This window comes from Oncorhynchus gorbuscha, linkage group LG18, assembly GCF_021184085.1.
Source record: "Oncorhynchus gorbuscha isolate QuinsamMale2020 ecotype Even-year linkage group LG18, OgorEven_v1.0, whole genome shotgun sequence".
In the NCBI taxonomy this organism is placed as follows: Eukaryota; Metazoa; Chordata; class Actinopteri; order Salmoniformes; family Salmonidae; genus Oncorhynchus; species Oncorhynchus gorbuscha.
In genome coordinates, this window is record NC_060190.1 from 81,657,479 (window position 1) to 81,684,986 (window position 27,508).

The window sequence follows — 27,508 nt, forward strand, 5'->3', positions numbered from 1 at the left end:
CCTGGTCTATTAAACCCCTCAGTGAATATGACCTGGTCTATTAAACCCTCAGTGAATATGACCTGGTCTATTAAACCCTCAGTGGATATGACCTGGTCTATTAAACCCCTCAGTGATATGACCTGGTCTATTAAACCCTCAGTGAATATGACCTGGTCTATTAAACCCCTCAGTGAATATGACCTGGTCTATTAAACCCTCAGTGGATATGAATATGACCTGGTCTATTAAACCCCTCAGTGGATATGACCTGGTCTATTAAACCCCTCAGTGGATATGACCTGACCAGTGGATATGGTCTATTAAACCCCTCAGTGGATATGACCTGGTCTATTAAACCCCAGTGGATAGTGGATTAAACCCCTCAGTGAATATGACCTGGTCTATTAAACCCTCAGTGGATATGACCTGGTCTATTAAACCCCTCAGTGGATATGACCTGGTCTATTAAACCCCTCAGTGAATATGACCTGGTCTATTAAACCCTCAGTGGATATGACCTGGTCTATTAAACCCTCAGTGGATATGACCTGGTCTATTAAACCCCTCAGTGAATATGACCTGGAAACCTGGTCTATTAAACCCCTCAGTGGATATGACCTGGTCTATTAAACCCCTCAGTGATATGACCTGGTCTATTAAACCCCTCAGTGGATATATGAGTGGATATGACCTGGTCTATTAAACCCTCAGTGGATATGACCTGGTCTATTAAACCCCTCAGTGGATATGAATATGACCTGGTCTATTAAACCCCTCAGTGGATATGACCTGGTCTATTAAACCCCTCAGTGAATATGACCTGGTCTATTAAACCCCTCAGTGAATATGACCTGGTCTATTAAACCCCTCAGTGAATATGACCTGGTCTATTAAACCCCTCAGTGGATATGACCTGGTCTATTAAACCCTCAGTGAATATGACCTGGTCTATTAAACCCCTCAGTGGATATGACCTGGTCTATTAAACCCCTCAGTGAATATGACCTGGTCTATTAAACCCCTCAGTGGATATGAATATGACCTGGTCTATTAAACCCCTCAGTGGATATGACCTGGTCTATTAAACCCCTCAGTGGATATGACCTGGTCTATTAAACCCCTCAGTGGATATGACCTGGTCTATTAAACCCCTCAGTGGATATGACCTGGTCTATTAAACCCCTCAGTGGATATGACCTGGTCTATTAAACCCTCAGTGGATATGACCTGGTCTATTAAACCCCTCAGTGAATATGAATATGACCTGGTCTATTAAACCCCTCAGTGGATATGACCTGGTCTATTAAACCTGGTCCCCTCAGTGGATGAATATGACCTGGTCTATTAAACCCCTCAGTGAATATGACCTGGTCTATTAAACCCTCAGTGGATATGACCTGGTCTATTAAACCCTCAGTGGATATGACCTGGTCTATTAAACCCCTCAGTGGATATGACCTGGTCTATTAAACCCCTCAGTGGATATGACCTGGTCTATTAAATCAGTGGATATGACCTGGTCTATTAAACCCCTCAGTGGATATGACCTGGTCTATTAAACCCCTCAGTGAATATGACCTGGTCTATTAAACCCTCAGTGAATATGACCTGGTCTATTAAACCCCTCAGTGAATATGACCTGGTCTATTAAACCCCTCAGTGAATATGACCTGGTCTATTAAACCCCTCAGTGAATATGACCTGGTCTATTAAACCCCTCAGTGGATATGACCTGGTCTATTAAACCCCTCAGTGGATATGACCTGGTCTATTAAACCCCTCAGTGAATATGACCTGGTCTATTAAACCCCTCAGTGAATATGACCTGGTCTATTAAACCCCTCAGTGAATATGACCTGGTCTATTAAACCCCTCAGTGGATATGACCTGGTCTATTAAACCCCTCAGTGGATATGACCTGGTCTATTAAACCCCTCAGTGAATATGACCTGGTCTATTAAACCCCTCAGTGGATATGACCTGGTCTATTAAACCACTCAGTGGATATGAATATGACCTGGTCTATTAAACCCCTCAGTGGATATGACCTGGTCTATTAAACCCCTCAGTGAATATGACCTGGTCTATTAAACCACTCAGTGGATATGAATATGACCTGGTCTATTAAACCCCTCAGTGGATATGACCTGGTCTATTAAACCCCTCAGTGGATATGACCTGGTCTATTAAACCCCTCAGTGAATATGACCTGGTCTATTAAACCCCTCAGTGAATATGACCTGGTCTATTAAACCCCTCAGTGAATATGACCTGGTCTATTAAACCCCTCAGTGAATATGACCTGGTCTATTAAACCCTCAGTGAATATGACCTGGTCTATTAAACCCCTCAGTGAATATGACCTGGTCTATTAAACCTGGTCTATTAAACCCCTCAGTGAATATGACCTGGTCTATTAAACCCCTCATGACCTGGTCTATTAAACCCTCAGTGAATATGACCTGGTCTATTAAACCCCTCAGTGAATATGACCTGGTCTATTAAACCCCTCAGTGGATATGACCTGGTCTATTAAACCCTCAGTGGATATGACCTGGTCTATTAAACCCCTCAGTGGATATGACCTGGTCTATTAAACCCCTTAGTGGATATGAATATGACCTGGTCTATTAAACCCCTCAGTGGATATGACCTGGTCTATTAAACCCCTCAGTGGATATGACCTGGTCTATTAAACCCCTCAGTGGATATGAATATGACCTGGTCTATTAACCCCTCAGTGGATATGACCTGGTCTATTAAACCCCTCAGTGGATATGACCTGGTCTATTAAACCCCTCAGTGAATATGACCTGGTCTATTAAACCCCTCAGTGAATATGACCTGGTCTATTAAACCCCTCAGTGGATATGACCTGGTCTATTAAACCCCTCAGTGGATATGACCTGGTCTATTAAACCCCTCAGTGAATATGACCTGGTCTGGTCTATTAAACCCCTCAGTGGATATGACCTGGTCTATTAAACCCCTCAGTGGATATGACCTGGTCTATTAAACCCCTCAGTGAATATGACCTGGTCTATTAAACCCTCAGTGAATATGACCAGTCAGTGGATATGACCTGGTCTAAATTAAACCTGGTCCCCTCAGTGAATATGACCTGGTCTATTAAACCCCTCAGTGGATATGACCTGGTCTATTAAACCCCTCAGTGAATATGACCTGGTCTATTAAACCCTCAGTGAATATGACCTGGTCTATTAAATTAAACCCTCAGTGGATATGACCTGGTCTATTAAACCCCTCAGTGGATATGACCTGGTCTATTAAACCCCTCAGTGAATATGACCTGGTCTATTTCAGTGAATATGACCTGGTCCCCTCAGTGAATATGATATGACCTGGTCTATTAAACCCCTCAGTGAATATGACCTGGTCTATTAAACCCCTCAGTGGATATGACCTGGTCTATTAAACCCCTCAGTGAATATGACCTGGTCTATTAAACCCCTCAGTGAATATGACCTGGTCTATTAAACCCCTCAGTGAATATGACCTGGTCTATTAAACCCCTCAGTGAATATGACCTGGTCTATTAAACCCCTCAGTGAATATGACCTGGTCTATTAAACCCCTCAGTGGATATGAATATGACCTGGTCTATTAAACCCCTCAGTGGATATGAATATGACCTGGTCTATTAAACCCCTCAGTGAATATGACCTGGTCTATTAAACCCCTCAGTGGATATGACCTGGTCTATTAAACCCCTCAGTGGATATGACCTGGTCTATTAAACCCCTCAGTGGATATGACCTGGTCTATTAAACCCCTCAGTGGATATGACCTGGTCTATTAAACCCCTCAGTGGATATGACCTGGTCTATTAAACCCCTCAGTGAATATGACCTGGTCTATTAAACCCCTCAGTGAATATGACCTGGTCTATTAAACCCCTCAGTGAATATGACCTGGTCTATTAAACCCCTCAGTGAATATGACCTGGTCTATTAAACCACTCAGTGGATATGAATATGACCTGGTCTATTAAACCACTCAGTGGATATGACCTGGTCTATTAAACCCCTCAGTGGATATGACCTGGTCTATTAAACCCCTCAGTGGATATGACCTGGTCTATTAAACCACTCAGTGGATATGAATATGACCTGGTCTATTAAACCCCTCAGTGAATATGACCTGGTCTATTAAACCCCTCAGTGAATATGACCTGGTCTATTAAACCCCTCAGTGGATATGACCTGGTCTATTAAACCCCTCAGTGGATATGACCTGGTCTATTAAACCCCTCAGTGGATATGACCTGGTCTATTAAACCCCTCAGTGGATATGACCTGGTCTATTAAACCCCTCAGTGGAATATGACCTGGTCTATTAAACCCCTCAGTGAATATGACCTGGTCTATTAAACCCTCAGTGAATATGACCTGGTCTATTAAACCACTCAGTGAATATGAATGAAGGGTACTGTTACTTACCCTGAGGACAGGTCAAAGGGACAGTGATAACTGGGGGGGGTGAAGGGTACTGTTACTTACCCTGAGAACAGGTCCAAGGGACAGTACCGGCTCAGCCGTTTCCACTTTCCATTGGCTAACTGTTTATTTAGAGAGAAGACCACAACAGTCAGTCAATCTCCATCAGGTGCAATTCTACAATCCCACCACCAGGGGGCAGATACCGATTACACCAGAACAGTCAACTTCCACAACAAATGCCTACTAGAATATTTCAAACCCATTTCTATTGTTTGGTGTCGTCAAAACAAGCGGTAACATTAAACATATATGCAAAATAATACATTTTTATTTGTCACAGACATGTTTAGCAGATGTTATTGTGGGTGTAGAGAAATGCTTGTGTTCCTAGCTCCAACAGTGCAGTAATATCTAACAATTCACAACATATACACACACAAATCTAAATGTGTAAATATTAGGATGAGCTATGTCTGAGTGGCATTGACTAGAATACAGTAGAATGTAGTATATACACATATGAGATGAGTAAAGCAGTATGTAAACATTATTAAAGTGACTAGTTAGTAAATACAGTAGAATACAGTAGAATATAAAACCTACACTCGATCCCTCCGATGTCAACAACTACAGACCAGTATCCCTTCTTTCTTTTCTCTCCAAAACTCTTGAACGTGCCGTCCTTGGCCAGCTCTCCCGCTATCTCTCTCTGAATGACCTTCTTGATCCAAATCAGTCAGGTTTCAAGACTAGTCATTCAACTGAGACTGCTCTTCTCTGTATCATGGAGGCGCTCCGCACTGCTAAAGCTAACTTTCTCTCCTCTGCTCTCATCCTTCTAGACCCATCGGCTGCCTTCGATACTGTGAACCATCAGATCCTCCTCTCCACCCTCTCCGAGTTGGGCATCTCCGGCGCGGCCCACGCTTGGATTGCGTCCTACCTGACAGGTCGCTCCTACCAGGTGGCGTGGCGAGAATCTGTCTCCTCACCATGCGCTCTCACCACTGGTGTCCCCCAGGGCTTTGTTCTAGGCCCTCTCCTATTCTCGCTATACACCAAGTCACTTGGCTCTGTCATAACCTCACATGGTCTCTCCTATCATTGCTATGCAGACGACACACAATTAATCTTCTCCTTTCCCCCTTCTGATGACCAGGTGGCGAATCGCATCTCTGCATGTCTGGCAGACATATCAGTGTGGATGACGGATCACCACCTCAAGCTGAACCTCGGCAAGACGGAGCTGCTCTTCCTCCCGGGGAAGGACTGCCCGTTCCATGATCTCGCCATCACGGTTGACAACTCCATTGTGTCCTCCTCCCAGAGCGCTAAGAACCTTGGCGTGATCCTGGACAACACCCTGTCGTTCTCAACTAACATCAAGGCGGTGGCCCGTTCCTGTAGGTTCATGCTCTACAACATCCGCAGAGTACGACCCTGCCTCACACAGGAAGCGGCGCAGGTCCTAGCACTTGTCATCTCCCGTCTGGATTACTGCAACTCGCTGTTGGCTGGGCTCCCTGCCTGTGCCATTAAACCCCTACAACTCATCCAGAACGCCGCAGCCCTTCTGGTGTTCAACCTTCCCAAGTTCTCTCACGTCACCCCGCTCTCACCCCGCTCCTCCGCTCTCTCCACTGGCTTCCAGTTGAAGCTCGCATCCGCTACAAGACCATGGTGCTTGCCTACGGAGCTGTGAGGGGAACGGCACCTCAGTACCTCCAGGCTCTGATCAGGCCCTACACCCAAACAAGGGCACTGCGTTCATCCACCTCTGGCCTGCTCGCTTCCCTACCACTGAGGAAGTACAGTTCCCGCTCAGCCCAGTCAAAACTGTTCGCTGCTCTGGCCCCCCAATGGTGGAACAAACTCCCTCACGACGCCAGGACAGCGGAGTCAATCACCACCTTACGGAGACACCTGAAACCCCACCTCTTTAAGGAATACCTAGGATAGGATAAGTAATCCCTCTCAACCCCCCCCCCCCGGTTTAAGATTTAGATGCACTATTGTAAAGTGTCTGTTCTACTGGATGTCATAAGGTGAATGCACCAATTTGTAAGTCGCTCTGGATAAGAGTGTCTGCTAAATGACTTAAATGTAAATGTAATAGAATACAGTATATACATGTAAGATGAGTAAAGCAGTATGTAAACATTAAAGTGACCAGTGATTCCATGTCGTTCTATATAGATGCTCTTGTTCCATTCATTATTAAAATGGACATGTCATTTCTACTGATGAAGAACCCCCAACCAGTAGAACAGGAACATCCAGTGTCATTTCTACTGATGAAGAACCCCCAACCAGTAGAACAGGAACATCCAGTGTCATTTCTACTGATGAAGAACCCCCAACCAGTAGAACAGGAACATCCAGTGTCATTTCTACTGATGAAGAACCCCAACCAGTAGAACAGGAACATCCAGTGTCATTTCTACTGATGAAGAACCCCAACCAGTAGAACAGGAACATCCAGTGTCATTTCTACTGATGAAGAACCCCCAACCAGTAGAACAGGAACATCCAGTGTCATTTCTACTGATGAAGAACCCCCAACCAGTAGAACAGGAACATCCAGTGTCATTTCTACTGATGAAGAACCCCCAACCAGTAGAACAGGAACATCCAGTGTCATTTCTACTGATGAAGAACCCCCAACCAGTAGAACAGGAACATCCAGTGTCATTTCTACTGATGAAGAACCCCAACCAGTAGAACAGGAACATCCAGTGTCATTTCTACTGATGAAGAACCCCAACCAGTAGAACAGGAACATCCAGTGTCATTTCTACTGATGAAACAATATCAGGAACATCCAGTGTCATTTCTACTGATGAAACCAGTTGAGTGTCATACAAAACAATATCAACTCACCTTCCTCTTGATGTCTTTCGTAATGTGTCTAGAGGCTGGTAGAAATCCACATTTGGGCTGTAAAACACAAGACAAGAATGAATAAGCAAAAGTGAGTCAACGGTGGCTGGTGGATGAGTTGATTTGATTAATCGTTATCCAACCAAAACGTCTCTTTTCAAGCTCAACACAATCATCCATTTCTTAAGACTTCCAAACCCCCACGCTCCCAGACTCACCCTTCCCTTATAGCCTGTTTTCAGTAACCCAGGGCCGTACCTATTCATTATACTAGGAGTATCATCAGGTATTTGTCTTTGAAATACTCTGTCAAGTTAGTTTACACAGGAAATGTCAATTGATTTGAGAACCAGTTCTATGTTTTGACTCGCTGATCAGTAAAATCCTACTTTTAAAATGACTGTTGTTAATGACATTTTCCGTCAGCCATTGTGTGGCTATGAGGTGAGGACAGCTGGTGATTCATAACAGAAACAAAATCCTCTGATGTCATGTTAACAAACCACCTCATCTATAGAGGACCTTATTATCCCTATACAGAGAGGACAGACACCTCACCCAATAGACATGAATATATCAGAGGACAGACACCTCACCCAATAGACATGAATATATCAGAGGACAGACACCTCACCCAATAGACATGAATATATCAGAGGACAGACACCTCACCCAATAGACATGAATATATCAGAGGACAGACACCTCACCCAATAGACATGAATATATCAGAGGACAGACACCTCACCCAATAGACATGAATATATCAGAGGACAGACACCTCACCCAATAGACATGAATATATCAGAGGACAGACACCTCACCCAATAGACATGAATATATCAGAGGACAGACACCTCACCCAATAGACATGAATATATCAGAGGACAGACACCTCACCCAATAGACATGAATATATCAGAGGACAGACACCTCACCCAATAGACATGAATATATCAGAGGACAGACACCTCACCCAATAGACATGAATATATCAGAGGACAGACACCTCACCCAATAGACATTAATATATCAGAGGACAGACACCTCACCCAATAGACATGAATATATCAGAGGACAGACACCTCACCCAATAGACATGAATATATCAGAGGACAGACACCTCACCCAATAGACATTAATATATCAGAGGACAGACACCTCACCCAATAGACATGAATATATCAGAGGACAGACACCTCACCCAATAGACATTAATATATCAGAGGACAGACACCTCACCTATAGACAATATACCGTGCCTTATACCTTAAAGTAAATCAGACCGCTTGACGGTTCACATTTTGTTAAGTTACATGGGGTCGTTGTCCTGTTGGAAGGTGAACCTTCACCCCAGTCGGAGGTCCTGAGTGCTCTGGAGCAGGTTTTCATCAAGGATCTCTGTCCTTGGCTCCGTTCTTTCCCTCGATCCTGACTTGTCTCCCAGTCGCTGAACAACATCCCCACAGCGTGATGCTGCCTGCCAACACCATAAGGATGGTGCCAGGTTTCCTCCAGATGTGACGCTTGGCATTCAGGACAAAGAGTTCAATCTTTGGCCTTCACATGCCACATGGCAAACTCCAAGCGGGCGGTCACGAGCATTTTACTTAAGACTTGCTAGCAAAAATGCCAAATTTCTTATTAAAAGGCATAATTGACTTGCCTACTTAAAAGGTTTCATTAAAATTGTAAAACATTGGTGTTGCAAAGATGGGAGAACCTTCCAGAAGGACAACCATCTCCAGAGGAACTCTGGAGCTCTGTCAGTGTCCATCGGGTGGTTCTTGGTCACCTCCCTGACCAAGGTCCTTCTCCCCCCGATTGCTCAGTTTGGCTGGGCGGCCAGCTCTACTAAGAGTCTTGGTGGTTTTAAACTTCCTCCATTTAAGAATGATGGAGGCCACTGTGTTCTTAGTGACCTTCAATGCTGCAGACATTTTTTGGTACCCTTCCCAAGATATGTGCCTCGACACAATCCTGTCTCGGAGCGCTACGGACAATTCCTTCGACCTCATGGCTTGGTTTTTGCTCTGGCATGTACTGTCAACTGTGGGACCTTATAGACAGATGTGTGCCTTTCCAAATCATGTCCAATCAATTTAATTTACCACAAGTGGACTCCAATCAAGTTGTAGAAACAGCAAGGATGATCAATGGAAACAGGAGGCACCGGAGCTCAATTTCAAATCTCATATCAAAGGGTCTGAATACTTATGGAAATAAGGTAATTCTGTTTTTAATCAATTTGCAAAAATTTCCCAATGTCATTATTTTTTACATTTTATTTGACCTTATTTAACCATGGAAGTCAGTTAAGAACAAATTCTTATTTTCAATAACCCCCTAGGAAGTGGGTTAACTGCCTGTTCAAGGGCAGAATGACAGATTTGTACGTTGTCAGCTCGGGGGTTTGAACTTGCAACATTCCGGTTACTAGTCCAACGCTCTAACCACTAGGCTACCCTGCCGCCCCATTGTGTTAAAGGGCACTAAATAAGCCCGAGGACAAAGAAAAGAAATGGAGGAACTTATTCAAAAAAAAGGTTAAAATAAAGTGAACTGGATGGAAGATGTGAAAAAAAAATGCAAATTATTTTTCAATCGTCAACAGAAATTCTACTATCTGCATTGCTTGCTGTTTGGGGTTTAGGGCTGGGTTTCTGTACAGCACTTTGAGATATCAGCTGATGTACGAAGGGCTATATAAATAAATTTGATTTGATTTTGATTTACTAAAGAAAAAGTGTATTGAAACTTGTTACAAATGGAGCATGATTCACCCAACGATATTTTGATTTCAGTCTCCAACTCCACTAAAAGAAGCAAATTGTATGGATTTCATTTTGTCAGAACAAGAATAGACTGACGAGTTTCAGAAGAAAGTCCTTTGTTTCTGGCCATTTTGAGCCTGTAATCGAAACCACAAATGCAGATGCTCCAGATACTCAACTAGTCTAAAGGCCAGTTTAATTGCTTCTATAATCAATACAACAGTTTTCAGCTGTGCTGACATAATTGCAAAAGGGTTTTCTAATGATCAATTAGCCTTTTTTAAATGATAAACTTGGATTAGCTAACACAACGTGCCATTGGAACACAGGAGTGATGGTTGCTGATAATGGGCCTCTGTACGCCTATGTAGATATTCCATTTTAAATCACTGGTTTCCAGCTACAACAGTCATTTACAACATTGACAATGTCTACATTTAATGATATTTTAAATGGACAAATAAAGTGATTATTTATTGAAACAAGGACATTTCTAAGTGACCCCAAACTTTTAAACGGTGGTGTACCAATTTCATCTAAGGACCAACAAAACTAACAGCCATATAAATGACAAAGTAGTTGGGAAGAGACTGATGAACCGATTCCATGGGTTTATGAATTGACACGCAAAACCACACCGGATTCAAAACGTTTTATTTAAATTACTATACAAAATTCTTGCAACCAATATAATGTTATATAAATGGTGGACACAACCTTCCCAGCTCTGCAGATTTTGCTGCGAAGAGACAGTCATTAGATAATTTATTATGGTGCTGTCCATATGTAGATTGTTTATGGTCACAGGTCCAGGAATGGATGAAGAATTGCAACATTTACTTGGAACTAACGCTGAAGATAGCAATACTATGTGATTAGAGAAGTTATAGTCAATCTATCAATAATATAAAAATTATTTTAACAAAAAATATTATTTAATTTATAATCTGTAGAAGCTATGAGAATAGAAAGGTTCACTACATTTGTGAAGCATCACAACACAATTAAAATATATGGCCAATAGAAATCCAAACTGGATGGTGTTGAGAGACAGATGGGAGGGGTTGAATGGAGCTGAAGGGTGGGACTGGATGGTGTTGAGAGACAGATGGGAGGGGTTGAATGGAGCTGAAGGGACTGGATGGTGTTGAGAGACAGATGGGAGGGGTTGAATGGAGCTGAAGGGACTGGATGGTGCTGAGAGACAGATGGGAGAGGTTGAATGGAGCTGAAGGGACTGGATGGTGCTGAGAGACAGATGGGAGAGGTTGAATGGAGCTGAAGGGTGGGACTGGATGGTGTTGAGAGACAGATGGGAGGGGTTGAGTGGAGCTGAAGGGACTGGATGGTGTTGAGAGACAGATGGGAGGGGTTGAATGGAGCTGAAGGGACTGGATGGTGTTGAGAGACAGATGGGAGGGGTTGAATGGAGCTGAAGGGACTGGATGGTGTAGAGAGACAGATGGGAGGGGTTGAATGGAGCTGAAGGGACTGGATGGTGTTGAGAGACAGATGGGAGGGGTTGAATGGAGCTGAAGGGTGGGACTGGATGGTGCTGAGAGACAGATGGGAGGGGTTGAATGGAGCTGAAGGGTGGGACTGGATGGTGTTGAGAGACAGATGGGAGGGGTTGAATGGAGCTGAAGGGTGGGACTGGATGGTGTTGAGAGACAGATGGGAGGGGTTGAATGGAGCTGAAGGGTGGGACTGGATGGTGCTGAGAGACAGATGGGAGGGGTTGAATGGAGCTGAAGGGTGGGACTGGATGGTGTTGAGAGACAGATGGGAGGGGTTGAATGGAGCTGAAGGGTGGGACTGGATGGTGCTGAGAGACAGATGGGAGGGGTTGAATGGAGCTGAAGGGTGGGACTGGATGGTGTTGAGAGACAGATGGGAGGGGTTGAATGGAGCTGAGGGACTGGATGGTGTTGAGAGACAGATGGGAGGGGTTGAATGGAGCTGAAGGGTGGGACTGGATGGTGTTGAGAGACAGATGGGAGGGGTTGAATGGAGCTGAGCGACTGGAGGGGTTGAATGGAGCTGAAGGGTGGGACTGGATGGTGTTGAGAGACAGATGGGAGGGGTTGAATGGAGCTGAGAGACAGATGGGAGGGGTTGAATGGAGCTGAGCGACTGGAGGGGTTGAATGGAGCTGAGCGGACTGGAGGGGTTGAATGGAGCTGAAGGGACTGGAGGGGTTGAATGGAGCTGAAGGGACTGGAGGGGTTGAATGGAGCTGAAGGGACTGGAGGGGTTGAATGGAGCTGAAGGGACTGGAGGGGTTGAATGGAGCTGAAGGGACTGGAGGGGTTGAATGGAGCTGAAGGGACTGGAGGGGTTGAATGGAGCTGAAGGGACTGGAGGGGTTGAATGGAGCTGAAGGGACTGGAGGGGTTGAATGGAGCTGAAGGGACTGGAGGGGTTGAATGGAGCTGAAGGGACTGGAGGGGTTGAATGGAGCTGAAGGGACTGGAGGGGTTGAATGGAGCTGAAGGGACTGGAGGGGTTGAATGGAGCTGAAGGGACTGGAGGGGTTGAATGGAGCTGAAGGGACTGGAGGGGTTGAATGGAGCTGAAGGGACTGGAGGGGTTGAATGGAGCTGAAGGGACTGGAGGGGTTGAATGGAGCTGAAGGGACTGGAGGGGTTGAATGGAGCTGAAGGGACTGGAGGGGTTGAATGGAGCTGAAGGGACTGGAGGGGTTGAATGGAGCTGAAGGGACTGGAGGGGTTGAATGGAGCTGAAGGGACTGGAGGGGTTGAATGGAGCTGAAGGGACTGGAGGGGATGGGAGGGGCTTGAATGGAGCTGAAGGGACTGGAGGGGTTGAATGGAGCTGAAGGGACTGGAGGGGTTGAATGGAGCTGAAGGGACTGGAGGGGTTGAATGGAGCTGAAGGGACTGGAGGGGTTGAATGGAGCTGAAGGGACTGGAGGGGTTGAATGGAGCTGAAGGGACTGGAGGGGTTGAATGGAGCTGAAGGGACTGGAGGGGTTGAATGGAGCTGAAGGGACTGGAGGGGTTGAATGGAGCTGAAGGGACTGGAGGGTGTTGAGAGATAGATGGGAGGGGTTGAATGAGGATGAAGGGTGGGACTGGATGGTGTTGAGAGATAGATGGGAGGGGTTGAATGAGGATGAAGGGTGGGACTGGATGGTGTTGAGAGATAGATGGGAGGGTTGAATGGAGCTGAAGGGACTGGAGGGGTTGAATGGAGCTGAAGGGACTGGAGGGGTTGAATGGAGCTGAAGGGACTGGAGGGGTTGAATGGAGCTGAAGGGACTGGAGGGGTTGAATGGAGCTGAAGGGACTGGAGGGGTTGAATGGAGCTGAAGGGACTGGAGGGTGTTGAGAGATAGATGGGAGGGGTTGAATGAGGATGAAGGGTGGGACTGGATGGTGTTGAGAGATAGATGGGAGGGGTTGAATGAGGATGAAGGGTGGGACTGGATGGTGTTGAGAGATAGATGGGAGGGGTTGAATGGAGCTGAAGGGACTGGAGGGGTTGAATGGAGCTGAAGGGACTGGAGGGGTTGAATGGAGCTGAAGGGACTGGAGGGTGTTGAGAGATAGATGGGAGGGGTTGAATGAGGATGAAGGGTGGGACTGGATGGTGTTGAGAGATAGATGGGAGGGGTTGAATGAGGATGAAGGGTGGGACTGGATGGTGTTGAGAGATAGATGGGAGGGGTTGAATGGAGCTGAAGGGACTGGAGGGGTTGAATGGAGCTGAAGGGACTGGAGGGGTTGAATGGAGCTGAAGGGACTGGAGGGTGTTGAGAGATAGATGGGAGGGGTTGAATGAGGATGAAGGGACTGGAGGGGTTGAATGAGGATGAAGGGACTGGAGGGGTTGAATGAGGATGAAGGGACTGGAGGGGTTGAATGAGGATGAAGGGACTGGAGGGGTTGAATGAGGATGAAGGGACTGGAGGGGTTGAATGAGGATGAAGGGACTGGAGGGGTTGAATGAGGATGAAGGGACTGGAGGGGTTGAATGAGGATGAAGGGACTGGAGGGGTTGAATGAGGATGAAGGGACTGGATGGGTTGAATGGAGCTGAAGGGACTGGAGGGTGTTGAGAGATAGATGGGAGGGGTTGAATGGAGCTGAAGGGACTGGAGGGGTTGAATGGAGCTGAAGGGACTGGAGGGGTTGAATGGAGCTGAAGGGACTGGAGGGTGTTGAGAGATAGATGGGAGGGGTTGAATGAGGATGAAGGGTGGGAGAAATAAGAAATGTAAAACATACAGATCTGTAAAATGTATATAGTTTCAGCAATTGTGAAATAGCACAGTTAAAAATAGAAATCAACTGTATGGACATCAGAAATAGAGGAATGACTAAAAACAAAAAATAACTACTGTAAAATAAATGGAGTCTGTAAAATCTGAAGGTAGAAGCCTAAGTGTTATCTTGTATTAGTTTACTCCAATTGGGGGAAGGGTGGTAGGGTTTGGGGAATAATAAAGGTATATTCTTTTTTTTTTTTTTTTAAAGTTTATATTCACACACACACACCAAAACTATATCGGGGATTGGAAATGATGCAGACAATTACATTGATAGAAGCTACATTCGAGCCACAATATTAAAGCTGATCACCCCCTGAAAAACAAAAACAAGAGATAAAGGGGTAGGAATACTCTGCGAAGGTTGTGTTTGATAGAAATAGTTACAACACTGTGTAATATATATATATACATACACACACACACTCATAATGACATTTGAAATGTCTTTATTCTTTAGGAAACTTCTGTGAGTGTAATGTTCAGTTTATTTCACTTTTGAGTATTATCAACTTCCCCTTGTTTTGGCAACGCTATCATACGTTTCCCATGCCAATACAGCCACCTGGGTTTGATAGACATACACAGTTTACACCGACTCATTCCAGGGTTTTTCTTTATTTGTACTTTTTTCTAAATTGTAGAATAAATAGTGAAGACATGAGAACTATGTAAGTGTTAAACAAATCAAAATATAAAATATATTTGAGATTTTTCAAGAGCCAACCTTTGCCTTTATATGACAGCTTTGCACACTCTGGGCATTCTCTCAACCAGCTTCACCTGGAATGCTTTTCCAAGAGTCTTGAAGTAGAGGACCTGTACCTAACACTCTACACAGAGAGGACTGATACGGTACCTTAATCTCTATACAGAGATGAGAGGACTGTGACTGTACCGAGAGGACCGAGACTGTACCTTAATCTCTATACAGAGAGGACCGAGACAGTACCTTAATCTCTATAGGGAGAGGACAGAGACAGTACCTTAATCTCTATACAGAGAGGACAGAGACTACCTTAATCTCTATAGGGAGAGGACCGAGACTGTACCTTAATCTCTATAGGGAGAGGACCGAGACTACACCTTAATCTCTATAGGGAGAGGACCGAGACTACCTTAATCTCTATACAGAGATGAGAGGACTGTGACTGTACCGAGAGGACCGAGACTGTACCTTAATCTCTATACAGAGGACCGAGACTGTACCTTAATCTCTATAGGGAGAGGACCGAGACTACCTTAATCTCTATACAGAGATGAGAGGACTGTGACTGTACCGAGAGGACCGAGACAGTACCTTAATCTCTATAGGGAGAGGACAGAGACAGTACATTAATCTCTATACAGAGAGGACAGAGACTACCTTAATCTCTATAGGGAGAGGACCGAGACTGTACCTTAATCTCTATAGGGAGAGGACCGAGACTGTACCTTAATCTCTATAGGGAGAGGACCGAGACTGTACCTTAATCTCTATAGGGAGAGGACAGAGACTGTACCTTAATCTCTATAGGGAGAGGACCGAGACTGTACCTTAATCTCTATAGGGAGAGGACCGAGACTGTACCTTAATCTCTATAGGGAGAGGACCGAGACTGTACCTTAATCTCTATACAGAGAGGACCGAGACTGTACCTTAATCTCTATAGGGAGAGGACCGAGACTGTACCTTAATCTCTATAGGGAGAGGACCGAGACTGTACCTTAATCTCTATAGGGAGAGGACCGAGACTGTACCTTAATCTCTATACAGAGAGGAGGTCTGTGTTCTCTGCAGCAGCAGCAGGAGGAGAGCTGGGTGAGGTTAGGCAGACACAAGGCACATCCACTCAACGTATCCATCACTTTGTCACAGCGAGACTCTGCCATGACATGGAACACACAGACAGATGGGTTGTTATAACACAGTCATAACACACGGGCTTTGGAGACAACATTCTATAAACACAAATGTACAGTCAGAGACATTAGGGGCGGGTTTACCAGGCTCCCATTTAGCCTGGCTGTGGACATAAAATTAAACTCAATGCAGAATGTCATTTCCTCCTCCACTGTGTTGCAGAATATGTCATTTCCTCCGCCACTGTGTTGCGGAATATGTCATTTCCTCCGCCACTGTGTTGCGGAATATGTCATTTCCTCCGCCACTGTGTTGCGGAATATGTCATTTCCTCCGCCACTGTGTTGCGGAATATGTCATTTCCTCCGCCACTGTGTTGCGGAATATGTCATTTCCTCCGCCACTGTGTTGCGGAATATGTCATTTCCTCCGCCACTGTGTTGCGGAATATGTCATTTCCTCCTCCACTGTGTTGCGGAATATGTCATTTCCTCCGCCACTGTGTTGCGGAATATGTCATTTCCTCCGCCACTGTGTTGCGGAATATGTCATTTCCTCCGCCACTGTGTTGCGGAATATGTCATTTCCTCCTCCACTGTGTTGCGGAATATGTCATTTCCTCCTCCACTGTGTTGCGGAATATGTCATTTCCTCCTCCACTGTGTTGTGGAAACAGTCTGCGTCCCAAAACAGAACCTTATTTCGTTCTTCGTACACTGCTTTTGATTGAATGAGCCAGAAGAAAGGACTGCCTTCTTGCGACTGTAGAACAAAGCGCTGAAACCTCCACATTATAGACATACGCATAGTCATCAACTGAAAAACATTCTACAGTCGCAAAGGAGGCAGTCCTTTCTCCTGGCTCAATCAACGACATATTCCGCAACACAGTGGAGGAGGAAATGACATATTCTACAACACAGTGGAGGAGGAAATTCATTTCATTTCATTTAAGTCATTTAGCGACATATTCCGCAACACAGTGGAGGAGGAAATGACATATTCTACAACACAGTGGAGGAGGAAATTCATTTCATTTCATTTAAGTCATTTAGCGACATATTCCGCAACACAGTGGAGGAGGAAATGACATATTCCGCAACACAGTGGAGGAAATGACATATTCCACAACACAGTGAAGGAGGAAATTAAATTTCATGATAAAACCCGAAATATGTCAAACCCTGATAGTAAAGTAAAGAAAACAGGTACCTGGCCTTTCCTGCTGGACCTTCAATGACAGCTGGCGGACAAAGTCTAATGGGAGCTTCACAGCCTCCTGCAACATGATCGAATAACTGATTAATTCATCTATATCATGAACCTATATCAGGGAAAATAAGAACTGACGATAACCTCAAGTTTAAACTGACTGCCATAATAAAGTACTTCCATTTCAACAAACAGCTACCGCTACCACGCTAACGGCGTGACGCGACACCGCTACCACGCTAATGGTAGGGTAGCCTAGTGGTTAGTGTTGGACTTGTAACCGAAAGGTTGCAGTTTTGAATCTCTGAGCTGACAAGGTACACATCTGTCCTTCTGCCCCTGAACAGGCAGTTAACCCACTGTTCCTAAGCCGTCATAGAAAATAATGCTAATGGCATCACATGACAGCGCTACCATGCTAATGGCATCACATGACAGCGCTACCATGCTAATAATATAATAATAATGCTAATGGCATCACATGACAGCGCTACCATGCTAATGGCATCACATGACACCGCTACCATGCTAATGGCATCACATGACACCGCTACCATGCTAATGGCATCACATGACACCGCTAACATGCTAATGGCATCACATGACACCGCTAACATGCTAATGGCATTACATGACACCGCTAACATGCTAATGGCATTACATGACACCGCTAACATGCTAATGGCATTACATGACACCGCTAACATGCTAATGGCATTACATGACACCGCTAACATGCTAATGGCATCACATGACACCGCTAACATGCTAATGGCATGACATGACACCGCTAACATGCTAATGGTATTACATGACATCGCTAACATGCTAATGGTATTACATGACATCGCTAACATGCTAATGGTATTACATGACATCGCTAACATGCTAATGGTATTACATGACATCACTAACATGCTAATGGCATTACATGACACCGCTAACGGCATTACATGACATTACACCGCTAACATGCTAATGGTATTACATGACATGACACCGCTAACATGCTAATGGCATTACATGACACCGCTAACATGCTAATGGCATTACATGACACCGCTAACATGCTAATGGCATTACATGACATGACACCGCTAACATGCTAATGGTATTACATGACATGACACCACTAACATGCTAATGGCATTACAGGAGTCTGTTAACAAATGGGGGAAAAGGCAACATGCTGTTTGCAACAATATGGTTATCTTACTCCATTGTGGACGAATTTCTCCCCCAGCAGTGGCTTCATGACATTTTGACTATAGTCAACTATGTTCTGTATGTGGCGGAAAGCTTGATCTGTTGTCTGGAAGAGAAGAAACAGACCGTCAAGAGAAATGAAGTTGATGTGACATCCCGAGTCTATGCATACTAGTGTTTGCTTGGTTGATCCAAGCAGTCAATGAAAGCCTTTAACTCCCAAGTTGGACCTTCGGGCCTTGTTAAGATAAATATCTTGGATCAGCTTCCCTTTCCCCATTAGAGGATGAAATGTAAAACTGACCCAGGATCAGCATCTAGGGCCAACTTCACCCTAGCCTGGCTCCCACCAGTGCTGATTTCCAAAACCCAAATGTATATCACATTCCTTAGAAATTATCACAAGGAGTTTATTCATTTATTTAGCCAACCTTTAACTAGGAAAATCAGTTATGAACCAATTATTTTCACCCTGGTCAAACCCGGACAACACTGGGCCAATTGTGCGCAGCCCTACGGGATTCCCATCCACGGCCAGATGTGATACAGCCTGGATTCGAACCAGGGACTACAGTGTCTTAGACCACTGCGCCACTCGGGAGCCCAATTGAGTTGTTGATTAACCATAAACATAAACACACTAAACGTTTCCCAGAATAAACCAGTCCAAGACATATGGTAGTACATTTGTTACTATGCAAGTTACCAAGTCTTACATACCAATGGGACAACTTTTACTCACCTTAGGCGAGTTTTCAGCATCTTCTGTGGAATACTTCAGTAGCCGAAGGACTCTGGCGTGCTAGATAGGAAAGAGAGAGTTGTTAGATACAACAACATTGTGAATCTTATTTATAAATAAGGTGGAGTAAAAAAATGTATTTGCTGAAACCCACTTGATAACTCAGCAAGGTTAGATAGATAACTGGCTCGTTTTGACTTCCAAGGCATCACAGACATGCAGCTAAGTTGAGTTAACTGGCTAGCTTGTCAGCTAAGTTAGCAACTGGTGTGGAAAAGTACAAGAATTAGATGACTTCTAGGGAAACTATCTTGTAGCAAATAAAGCAAACAATATTTAACTTTCCACTGTTAGACATGGACGGCGCCAGACAACTTGTCCAGCTAGTTATTAGCTATTAGCTTACTAATGTTAGCTAGTTAGCTGCATATGCTACTGTTGCTAACTAGCTCACCTGGACATGAGAAACCACTAGGCTTTTGTTGCCCTCGCCGTGGTATTTCCAGTCGTTCTCGTCCATTTTATCCAGTTCCATAACACAACTGTGCGATGTCCTAAAAAATGTATCTGTGTATAAACTCCAACAACTTTCCAAGGCCAACAACAACACCACCACAAGTTCCAATGCTGTAACAATTACTTCAGCTACTGACACCAAGACAGTGACAACACAGATGGTTAATTACTTTACAAAAAAAAAAAAAAAGATTTGCTGCAACGACGGATTTCTGGAGGAAGTCCCGCCCACATATGTCTTCTTCTTCTTCGGTGAGGTTTAACGGCGGGTTCATTACCGCCCCCAAATGAGGTATAGTGCATTACACTTAGTGATACAACATGGTATAGGAGAGCCGGATTGATAATTTTGACATGAATACAATAAAAATATACATTTATTTTTAATTACCCTTCCAACTAACCCTATACTCATTAAATCTCATCACCTTATTCTACTACTTTAACCCGATCTGATCATACCCCAGGCCAATGACCTGAGAGGACAGGACACCCCTCAACACACCCTGTAAATCATCTGAAGTTAAATTTCATACTCCCAAGTACTTCTCTGCAGCTGCCACCACATCATCCATTTTCTGTGACTTACGCTCAACCTCTGTGGTACAGTTGATAACCATTGCTATGAACACCATACAGTAAGCCAACCTTACTGAGGCCCTCAGTTCTGGAACAGATTTTATATTCACCGGGATCCTCTCAGAATACCTCACCGTTGATCCATCCTCCTCTTACTTTGGTCAATGCCTCAGCATACAGTACAACACCTTCTGTACTACTCTGACCATGGCCACCTCAACCTGCCTCTCTCGCACAGGACACCTCCGATCTTCTGCAACAAACTGAAATGGTCTGAAATCTGTTCGGCCTGTATCACCACCTGGTATGGCAACCACTCCGCCCACAACCATAAGGCGTGGTGTGGTCTGCACAACGCATCACCGGGGGCAAACTACCTGGCCTCCAGGACACCTACACCACCCGATGTCACAGGAAGGCCATAAAGATCATCAAGGACAAAAACCACCCGAGCCACTGCCTGTTCACCCCGCTATCATCCAGAAGGTAAGGTCAGTACAGGTGCATCAAAGCTGGGACCGAGAGACTGAAAAACAGCTTCTATCTCAAGGCCATCAGACTGTTAAACCGCCATCACTAACGTTGACTGGATGCTGCCAACATACTGACTCAAATCTCTAGCCACTATGTTAACCAAGGGGTTTGCACATGTAACATCAGTAGGGTAGAGAGAGGAAAAAGGGGGAGAGGTATTTATGACTGTCATAAACCTATCCCCCCAGGCCAACGTCATGACAGCACCTAGAACACCGCAGTGGATTGGGCACAAAACTCTAACAGCATAACTCATATATCCTAACATTACTTTATAGCAGTGAATGTCATCTATTCATTTACTCATAGTCACCTTTCCAACAAGTTAGTTTGTCAAATTTCTGCCCTGCAAGAGCTGCCCCGGTCAACTGTAAGTGTGGAGGTGTGGGGGCCTGAACTCACATGGGTTCTAGTGTGGAGTCCTGAACTCACATGGGTTCTAGTGTGGGCTGCCCCGGTCAACTGTAAGTGCTGTTATTTCATCTCTTTTTGTTCAGGACAGTCTCATATTCTTTCAGGATGCCAGCTAATGTCTAGTTTAGTGAGGTAAAGCAAAATTTAATCAGCACAGAGATACCGTGATGAGATCGAGGCCCATTGTCGTGCCATTCATCCGCCGCCATCATCTCATGTTTCAGCATGATAATGCACGGCCCCATGTCACAAGGATCTGTAAACAATTCCTGAAAGCTGAAAATGTCCCAGTTCTTCCATGGCCTGCATACTCACCAGCCATGTCACACATTGAGCATGTTCGGGATGCTCTGGATCGACGTGTATGACAGCGTGTTCCAGTTCCCGCCAGTATCCAGCAACTTCGCACAGCCATTGAAGATGAGTGGGACAACATTCTACAGACCACATTCACCAGCCTGATGAAATCTATGTGTAGGAGATGTGTCGTGCTGCATGAGGTAAATGGTTTGTCACACCAGATACTGACTGGTTTTCTGATCCACACACTTACCTTCTTCTTTTTTTAAAGGTGCAAACAGATGCATATCCATTCATGTGAAATCCATAGATTAGGTACTATTGAAATTGTTGCATGTTGCATTTATATTTTTGTTCAGTGTACAATATTTCAGTGATACTTCTGTGCTGATAAACCTATTCTATGCCATGTTATTGCCCTATTCGGACGGGTATTACTAGAGACGTTGGTTTTGTAATGACTAACGAAGCACGCACGTTATTCCACAGGACTATTCACACAGGATTAGTTAGTCTCTCCAAACTATTTTCAAATTGAATTGACACTTATGACGGAAGCTTGGAGGTTTTTCCCATGTAGGCGTGAAGATATTTCGGTCATGTCTAGACGCTGCACTGATAACTTGTGTTTGGCTGCCAGATGGTGTTCCCACAATATTTAAATTGATGAAGTGTGATCCTAATCATTATTTCAGCGATCCGTCCATGCTAGACGTCCTTCCTGATAACAATACCACTCATCCAGCTGATTTGAGCTACAGAACCATAGTTACACTGGACTGTGTTTATGGATGAGAAAGAGAACCATTTCCAATAAGTTTAGCAGTGATTGTGCTTTGAGATCTATTGCCTAAAACAGGGCTCTCCAACCCTGTTCGTGGAGAGCTACCCTCCTGTAGGTTCACTCCAACCCTGTTCGTGGAGAGCTACCCTCCTGTAGGTTCACTCCAACCCTGTTCGTGGAGAGCTACCCTCCTGTAGGTTCACTCCAACCCTGTTCGTGGAGAGCTACCTTCCTGTAGGTTCACTCCAACCCTGTTTGTGGAGAGCTACCATCCTGTAGGTTCACTCCAACCCTGTTCGTGGAGAGCTACCATCCTGTAGGTTCACTCCAACCCTGTTTGTGGAGAGCTACCATCCTGTAGGTTCACTCCAACCCTGTTCGTGGAGAGCTACCATCCTGTAGGTTCACTCCAACCCTGTTCGTGGAGAGCTACCCTCCTGTAGGTTCACTCCAACCCTGTTCGTGGAGAGCTACCCTCCTGTAGGTTCACTCCAACCCTGTTTGTGGAGAGCTACCATCCTGTAGGTTCACTCCAACCCTGTTCGTGGAGAGCTACCATCCTGTAGGTTCACTCCAACCCTGTTCGTGGAGAGCTACCATCCTGTAGGTTCACTCCAACCCTGTTTGTGGAGAGCTACCCTCCTGTAGGTTCACTCCAACCCTGTTCGTGGAGAGCTACCCTCCTGTAGGTTCACTCCAACCCTGTTCGTGGAGAGCTACCCTCCTGTAGGTTCACTCCAACCCTGTTTGTGGAGAGCTACCCTCCTGTAGGTTCACTCCAACCCTGTTTGTGGAGAGCTACCCTCCTGTAGGTTCACTCCAACCCTGTTTGTGGAGAGCTACCCTCCTGTAGGTTCACTCCAACCCTGTTCGTGGAGAGCTACCCTCCTGTAGGTTCACTCCAACCCTGTTCGTGGAGAGCTACCCTCCTGTAGGTTCACTCCAACCCTGTTCGTGGAGAGCTACCCTCCTGTAGGTTCACTCCAACCCTGTTCGTGGAGAGCTACCCTCCTGTAGGTTCACTCCAACCCTGTTTGTGGAGAGCTACCCTCCTGTAGGTTCACTCCAACCCTGTTCGTGGAGAGCTACCCTCCTGTAGGTTCACTCCAACCCTGTTCGTGGAGAGCTACCCTCCTGTAGGTTCACTCCAACCCTGTTTGTGGAGAGCTACCCTCCTGTAGGTTCACTCCAACCCTGTTTGTGGAGAGCTACCATCCTGTAGGTTCACTCCAACCCTGTTCGTGGAGAGCTACCATCCTGTAGGTTCACTCCAACCCTGTTCGTGGAGAGCTACCCTCCTGTAGGTTCACTCCAACCCTGTTCGTGGAGAGCTACCCTCCTGTAGGTTCACTCCAACCCTGTTCGTGGAGAGCTACCCTCCTGTAGGTTCACTCCAACCCTGTTCGTGGAGAGCTACCCTCCTGTAGGTTCACTCCAACCCTGTTCGTGGAGAGCTACCCTCCTGTAGGTTCACTCCAACCCTGTTCGTGGAGAGCTACCCTCCTGTAGGTTCACTCCAACCCTGTTCGTGGAGAGCTACCCTCCTGTAGGTTCACTCCAACCCTGTTTGTGGAGAGCTACCCTCCTGTAGGTTCACTCCAACCCTGTTTGTGGAGAGCTACCCTCCTGTAGGTTTTCACTCCAACCCTGTTCGTGGAGAGCTACCATCCTGTAGGTTCACTCCAACCCTGTTCGTGGAGAGCTACCATCCTGTAGGTTCACTCCAACCCTGTTCGTGGAGAGCTACCCTCCTGTAGGTTCACTCCAACCCTGTTCGTGGAGAGCTACCCTCCTGTAGGTTCACTCCAACCCTGTTCGTGGAGAGCTACCCTCCTGTAGGTTCACTCCAACCCTGTTCGTGGAGAGCTACCATCCTGTAGGTTTTCACTCCAACCCTGTTTGTGGAGAGCTACCCTCCTGTAGGTTCACTCCAACCCTGTTTGTGGAGAGCTACCCTCCTGTAGGTTCACTCCAACCCTGTTTGTGGAGAGCTACCCTCCTGTAGGTTCACTCCAACCCTGTTCGTGGAGAGCTACCCTCCTGTAGGTTCACTCCAACCCTGTTCGTGGAGAGCTACCCTCCTGTAGGTTCACTCCAACCCTGTTCGTGGAGAGCTACCCTCCTGTAGGTTCACTCCAACCCTGTTCGTGGAGAGCTACCCTCCTGTAGGTTCACTCCAACCCTGTTCGTGGAGAGCTACCCTCCTGTAGGTTCACTCCAACCCTGTTCATGGAGAGCTACCATCCTGTAGGTTTTCACTCCAACCCTGTTCGTGGAGAGCTACCATCCTGTAGGTTCACTCCAACCCTGTTCGTGGAGAGCTACCATCCTGTAGGTTTTCACTCCAACCCTGTTCGTGGAGAGCTACCATCCTGTAGGTTTTCACTCCAACCCTGTTCGTGGAGAGCTTACCATCCTGTAGGTTCACTCCAACCCTGTTCGTGGAGAGCTACCCTCCTGTAGGTTCACTCCAACCCTGTTCGTGGAGAGCTACCATCCTGTAGGTTTTCACTCCAACCCTGTTCGTGGAGAGCTACCCTCCTGTAGGTTTTCACTCCAACCCTGTTCGTGGAGAGCTACCATCCTGTAGGTTTTCACTCCAACCCTGTTCGTGGAGAGCTACCATCCTGTAGGTTTTCACTCCAACCCTGTTTGTGGAGAGCTACCCTCCTGTAGGTTTTCACTCCAACCCTGTTTGTGGAGAGCTACCCTCCTGTAGGTTTTCACTCCAACCCTGTTCGTGGAGAGCTACCATCCTGTAGGTTTTCACTCCAACCCTGTTTGTGGAGAGCTACCATCCTGTAGGTTCACTCCAACCCTGTTTGTGGAGAGCTACCATCCTGTAGGTTTTCACTCCAACCCTGTTTGTGGAGAGCTACCATCCTGTAGGTTTTCACTCCAACCCTAATCTAGCGCATCCGATTCAGGTTAATTAATAAGGTTAATTACAACTGGGGTTGGTGCAAAAACCAACAGGAAGTAAGCTCTCCAGGAACAGGGTTGGAGAGCCCTGACGTAGGACACCAACAGCCAGCCAAGGTTTCATTAAATAAACTGTAGGCAATGCTTTTTATTGCACATTTGGGCAAAATTAAACTGATGCAATTGTCAATATTCAACTTCTATTCACTGGCACAATGAAGAAAAGCTTAGCCATACTCATTGATCGCCTAAAAAAAACTTGATTATACTTTTGGTGAATTTACGAGGCATTGATAGTCAAGACATTGCTCGATACATATGACCAACTTATAGCCTATGCACACTGTTCTGACTGTCTGCTCCGATCCGCTCTTCCTCGCCTGCTCCTCTGTCCCTTGGCCAGCAACATACCACTCTGCATCACACTACTGGTTTGCCTCTGAAGCTAAGCAGGGTTGGTCCTTGCCAGACTCTGGATGGGAGACCAGATGCTGCTGGAAGTTGTGTTGGAGGGCCAGTAGGGAGGCACTCTCCCCTCTGGTCTAAAATAAAAAATCCCCAGGGTGCTGTCTTCAGATAAATCACTAAAGATTCTATGGCACTTATTGTAAGAGTAGGGGTGTTTACCTTGGTGTTCCGGCTCAATTCCCAATTGGATCCTTGTTACAGGGAATATTTTACCTGTTAGTGGGACAACATCCCCACCTATTGGCATTCATGTGTATGTACTATGGTTGCATTGTGGGGCATTCCATGTTAACGTGACTGTAGTATACACGTGACATTACTAAAACACAAATAGTTCTCATACTAGTAGAGAGGAGGAAGGCAAGCACTACTAAAGGACACAATAGTACATTCTGGTAGACAGAAGGGGCTCTTTGGTAAAAAGGGTGAATTGGTCATCAAAAAGAAAAGAGGACCAAGGCACTCTTCATATAATTAATTAAAATGCATTTATTAGTAATAATAAAGTAGCAGTAATAAAGGCATTTTAATCAATTATATGAAGAGTGCCTAAGTCCTCCTACTAGCTTCCAATTTGCTCGTTCAACTCCACTGTAACTGTGGTCCAGGTCGTTGCTGTAAATGAGAATGTGCTCTCAGTCAACTTATCTGGTTAAAATGCATACTTCTTGCGGTTCGCCGAGCAGCGCAGAGGTGTTGTGAAGGAAGTGAGCTTGTGTTTGTTTACACGAGACGTCCTGCTCACCCACGGTTAACCAATCATATCGATAAGGAGCCTGTTTGAGAGGCGCACGTGTTGCGCTTATATTTTGTTCAGTAGAAGCAGACCTCAATAAGAAAACAATAAGAAATGTAGACTAATGAAGAGAAACAAAGTTATAAATCCTATGTGCAACAATAACACACGGATGAGATTTAGTTGACATGATGAGCGACGGTGTGCAGAACGGTGTGCTAGTGATACAATACGATGGCGACATTGCATACATACAAAATAAAAAGCTGGTATTACAATACGATGATGACATTTGCATACATACAAAACAAATGGCAGACGTGTTAATAGGGAGGAATAACTTTATCTGTCACGTTCGTTATAAGGATTCTTACTTATTTAAAGAACGAAACACTGAACAAACTAACGAAGCGAAACGTGAAGCTATACAAACGAGTATTGACAGGCAACTACACCTAGACAACATCCCACAAAACACCAAAAGGAAATGACAACCTAAATATGATCCCCAATCAGAGACAACGATAAACAGCTGCCTCTGATTGGGAACCATATCAGGCCACCATAGACCTACATATTACCTAGACCTGAAAAACCCCTAGACAATACAAAAACTAGCGTACCCACCCTAGTCACACCCTGACCTAACCAAAATATAAAGAAAACAGTGATGTCTAAGGTCAGGACGTGACATTATCTTTCAAGATGATTCAATACTTATCTAGATACATGGACTTCCATGTAATACAGAAACGACATGTCTTCGGTTGAACCTAACTAACCACACTGAGGATGTGGAACACAATGTCCATCTGACAAGGCAGAATGTTGGCTAGCGCAGATATGACCCGTTTAACCCCTTAGA

The 27,508-nt window shown here is 45.4% G+C and overlaps 1 protein-coding gene and 1 long non-coding RNA gene across 2 annotated transcripts in view; both read right to left on the reverse strand.

Annotated features, from left to right (window-relative positions):
* The window catches only part of LOC124004218 (inositol-pentakisphosphate 2-kinase-like), a 41,466-nt gene extending 21,367 nt beyond the window's left edge, over positions 1–20,099 (reverse strand). Inside the window, exons 1-7 of the mRNA XM_046312981.1 lie at positions 19,845–20,099; positions 19,391–19,450; positions 18,659–18,754; positions 17,443–17,509; positions 16,128–16,252; positions 7,323–7,379; positions 4,503–4,588 (exon numbers count right to left, since the gene is read on the reverse strand). Of these exons, the coding sequence (XP_046168937.1) occupies positions 4,503–4,588; positions 7,323–7,379; positions 16,128–16,252; positions 17,443–17,509; positions 18,659–18,754; positions 19,391–19,450; positions 19,845–19,925 (572 nt within the window). The 5' untranslated portion in view covers positions 19,926–20,099. The remainder of the gene's footprint in view (positions 1–4,502; positions 4,589–7,322; positions 7,380–16,127; positions 16,253–17,442; positions 17,510–18,658; positions 18,755–19,390; positions 19,451–19,844) is intronic.
* LOC124002361 lies at positions 14,820–15,808 on the reverse strand. Its single transcript, XR_006832993.1, has 2 exons — positions 15,340–15,808; positions 14,820–15,305 (listed from the first exon to the last, which is right to left on the reverse strand). It is a non-coding gene; the product is annotated as an uncharacterized LOC124002361 (long non-coding RNA).
* Positions 20,100–27,508: the final 7,409 nt, after the last annotated feature.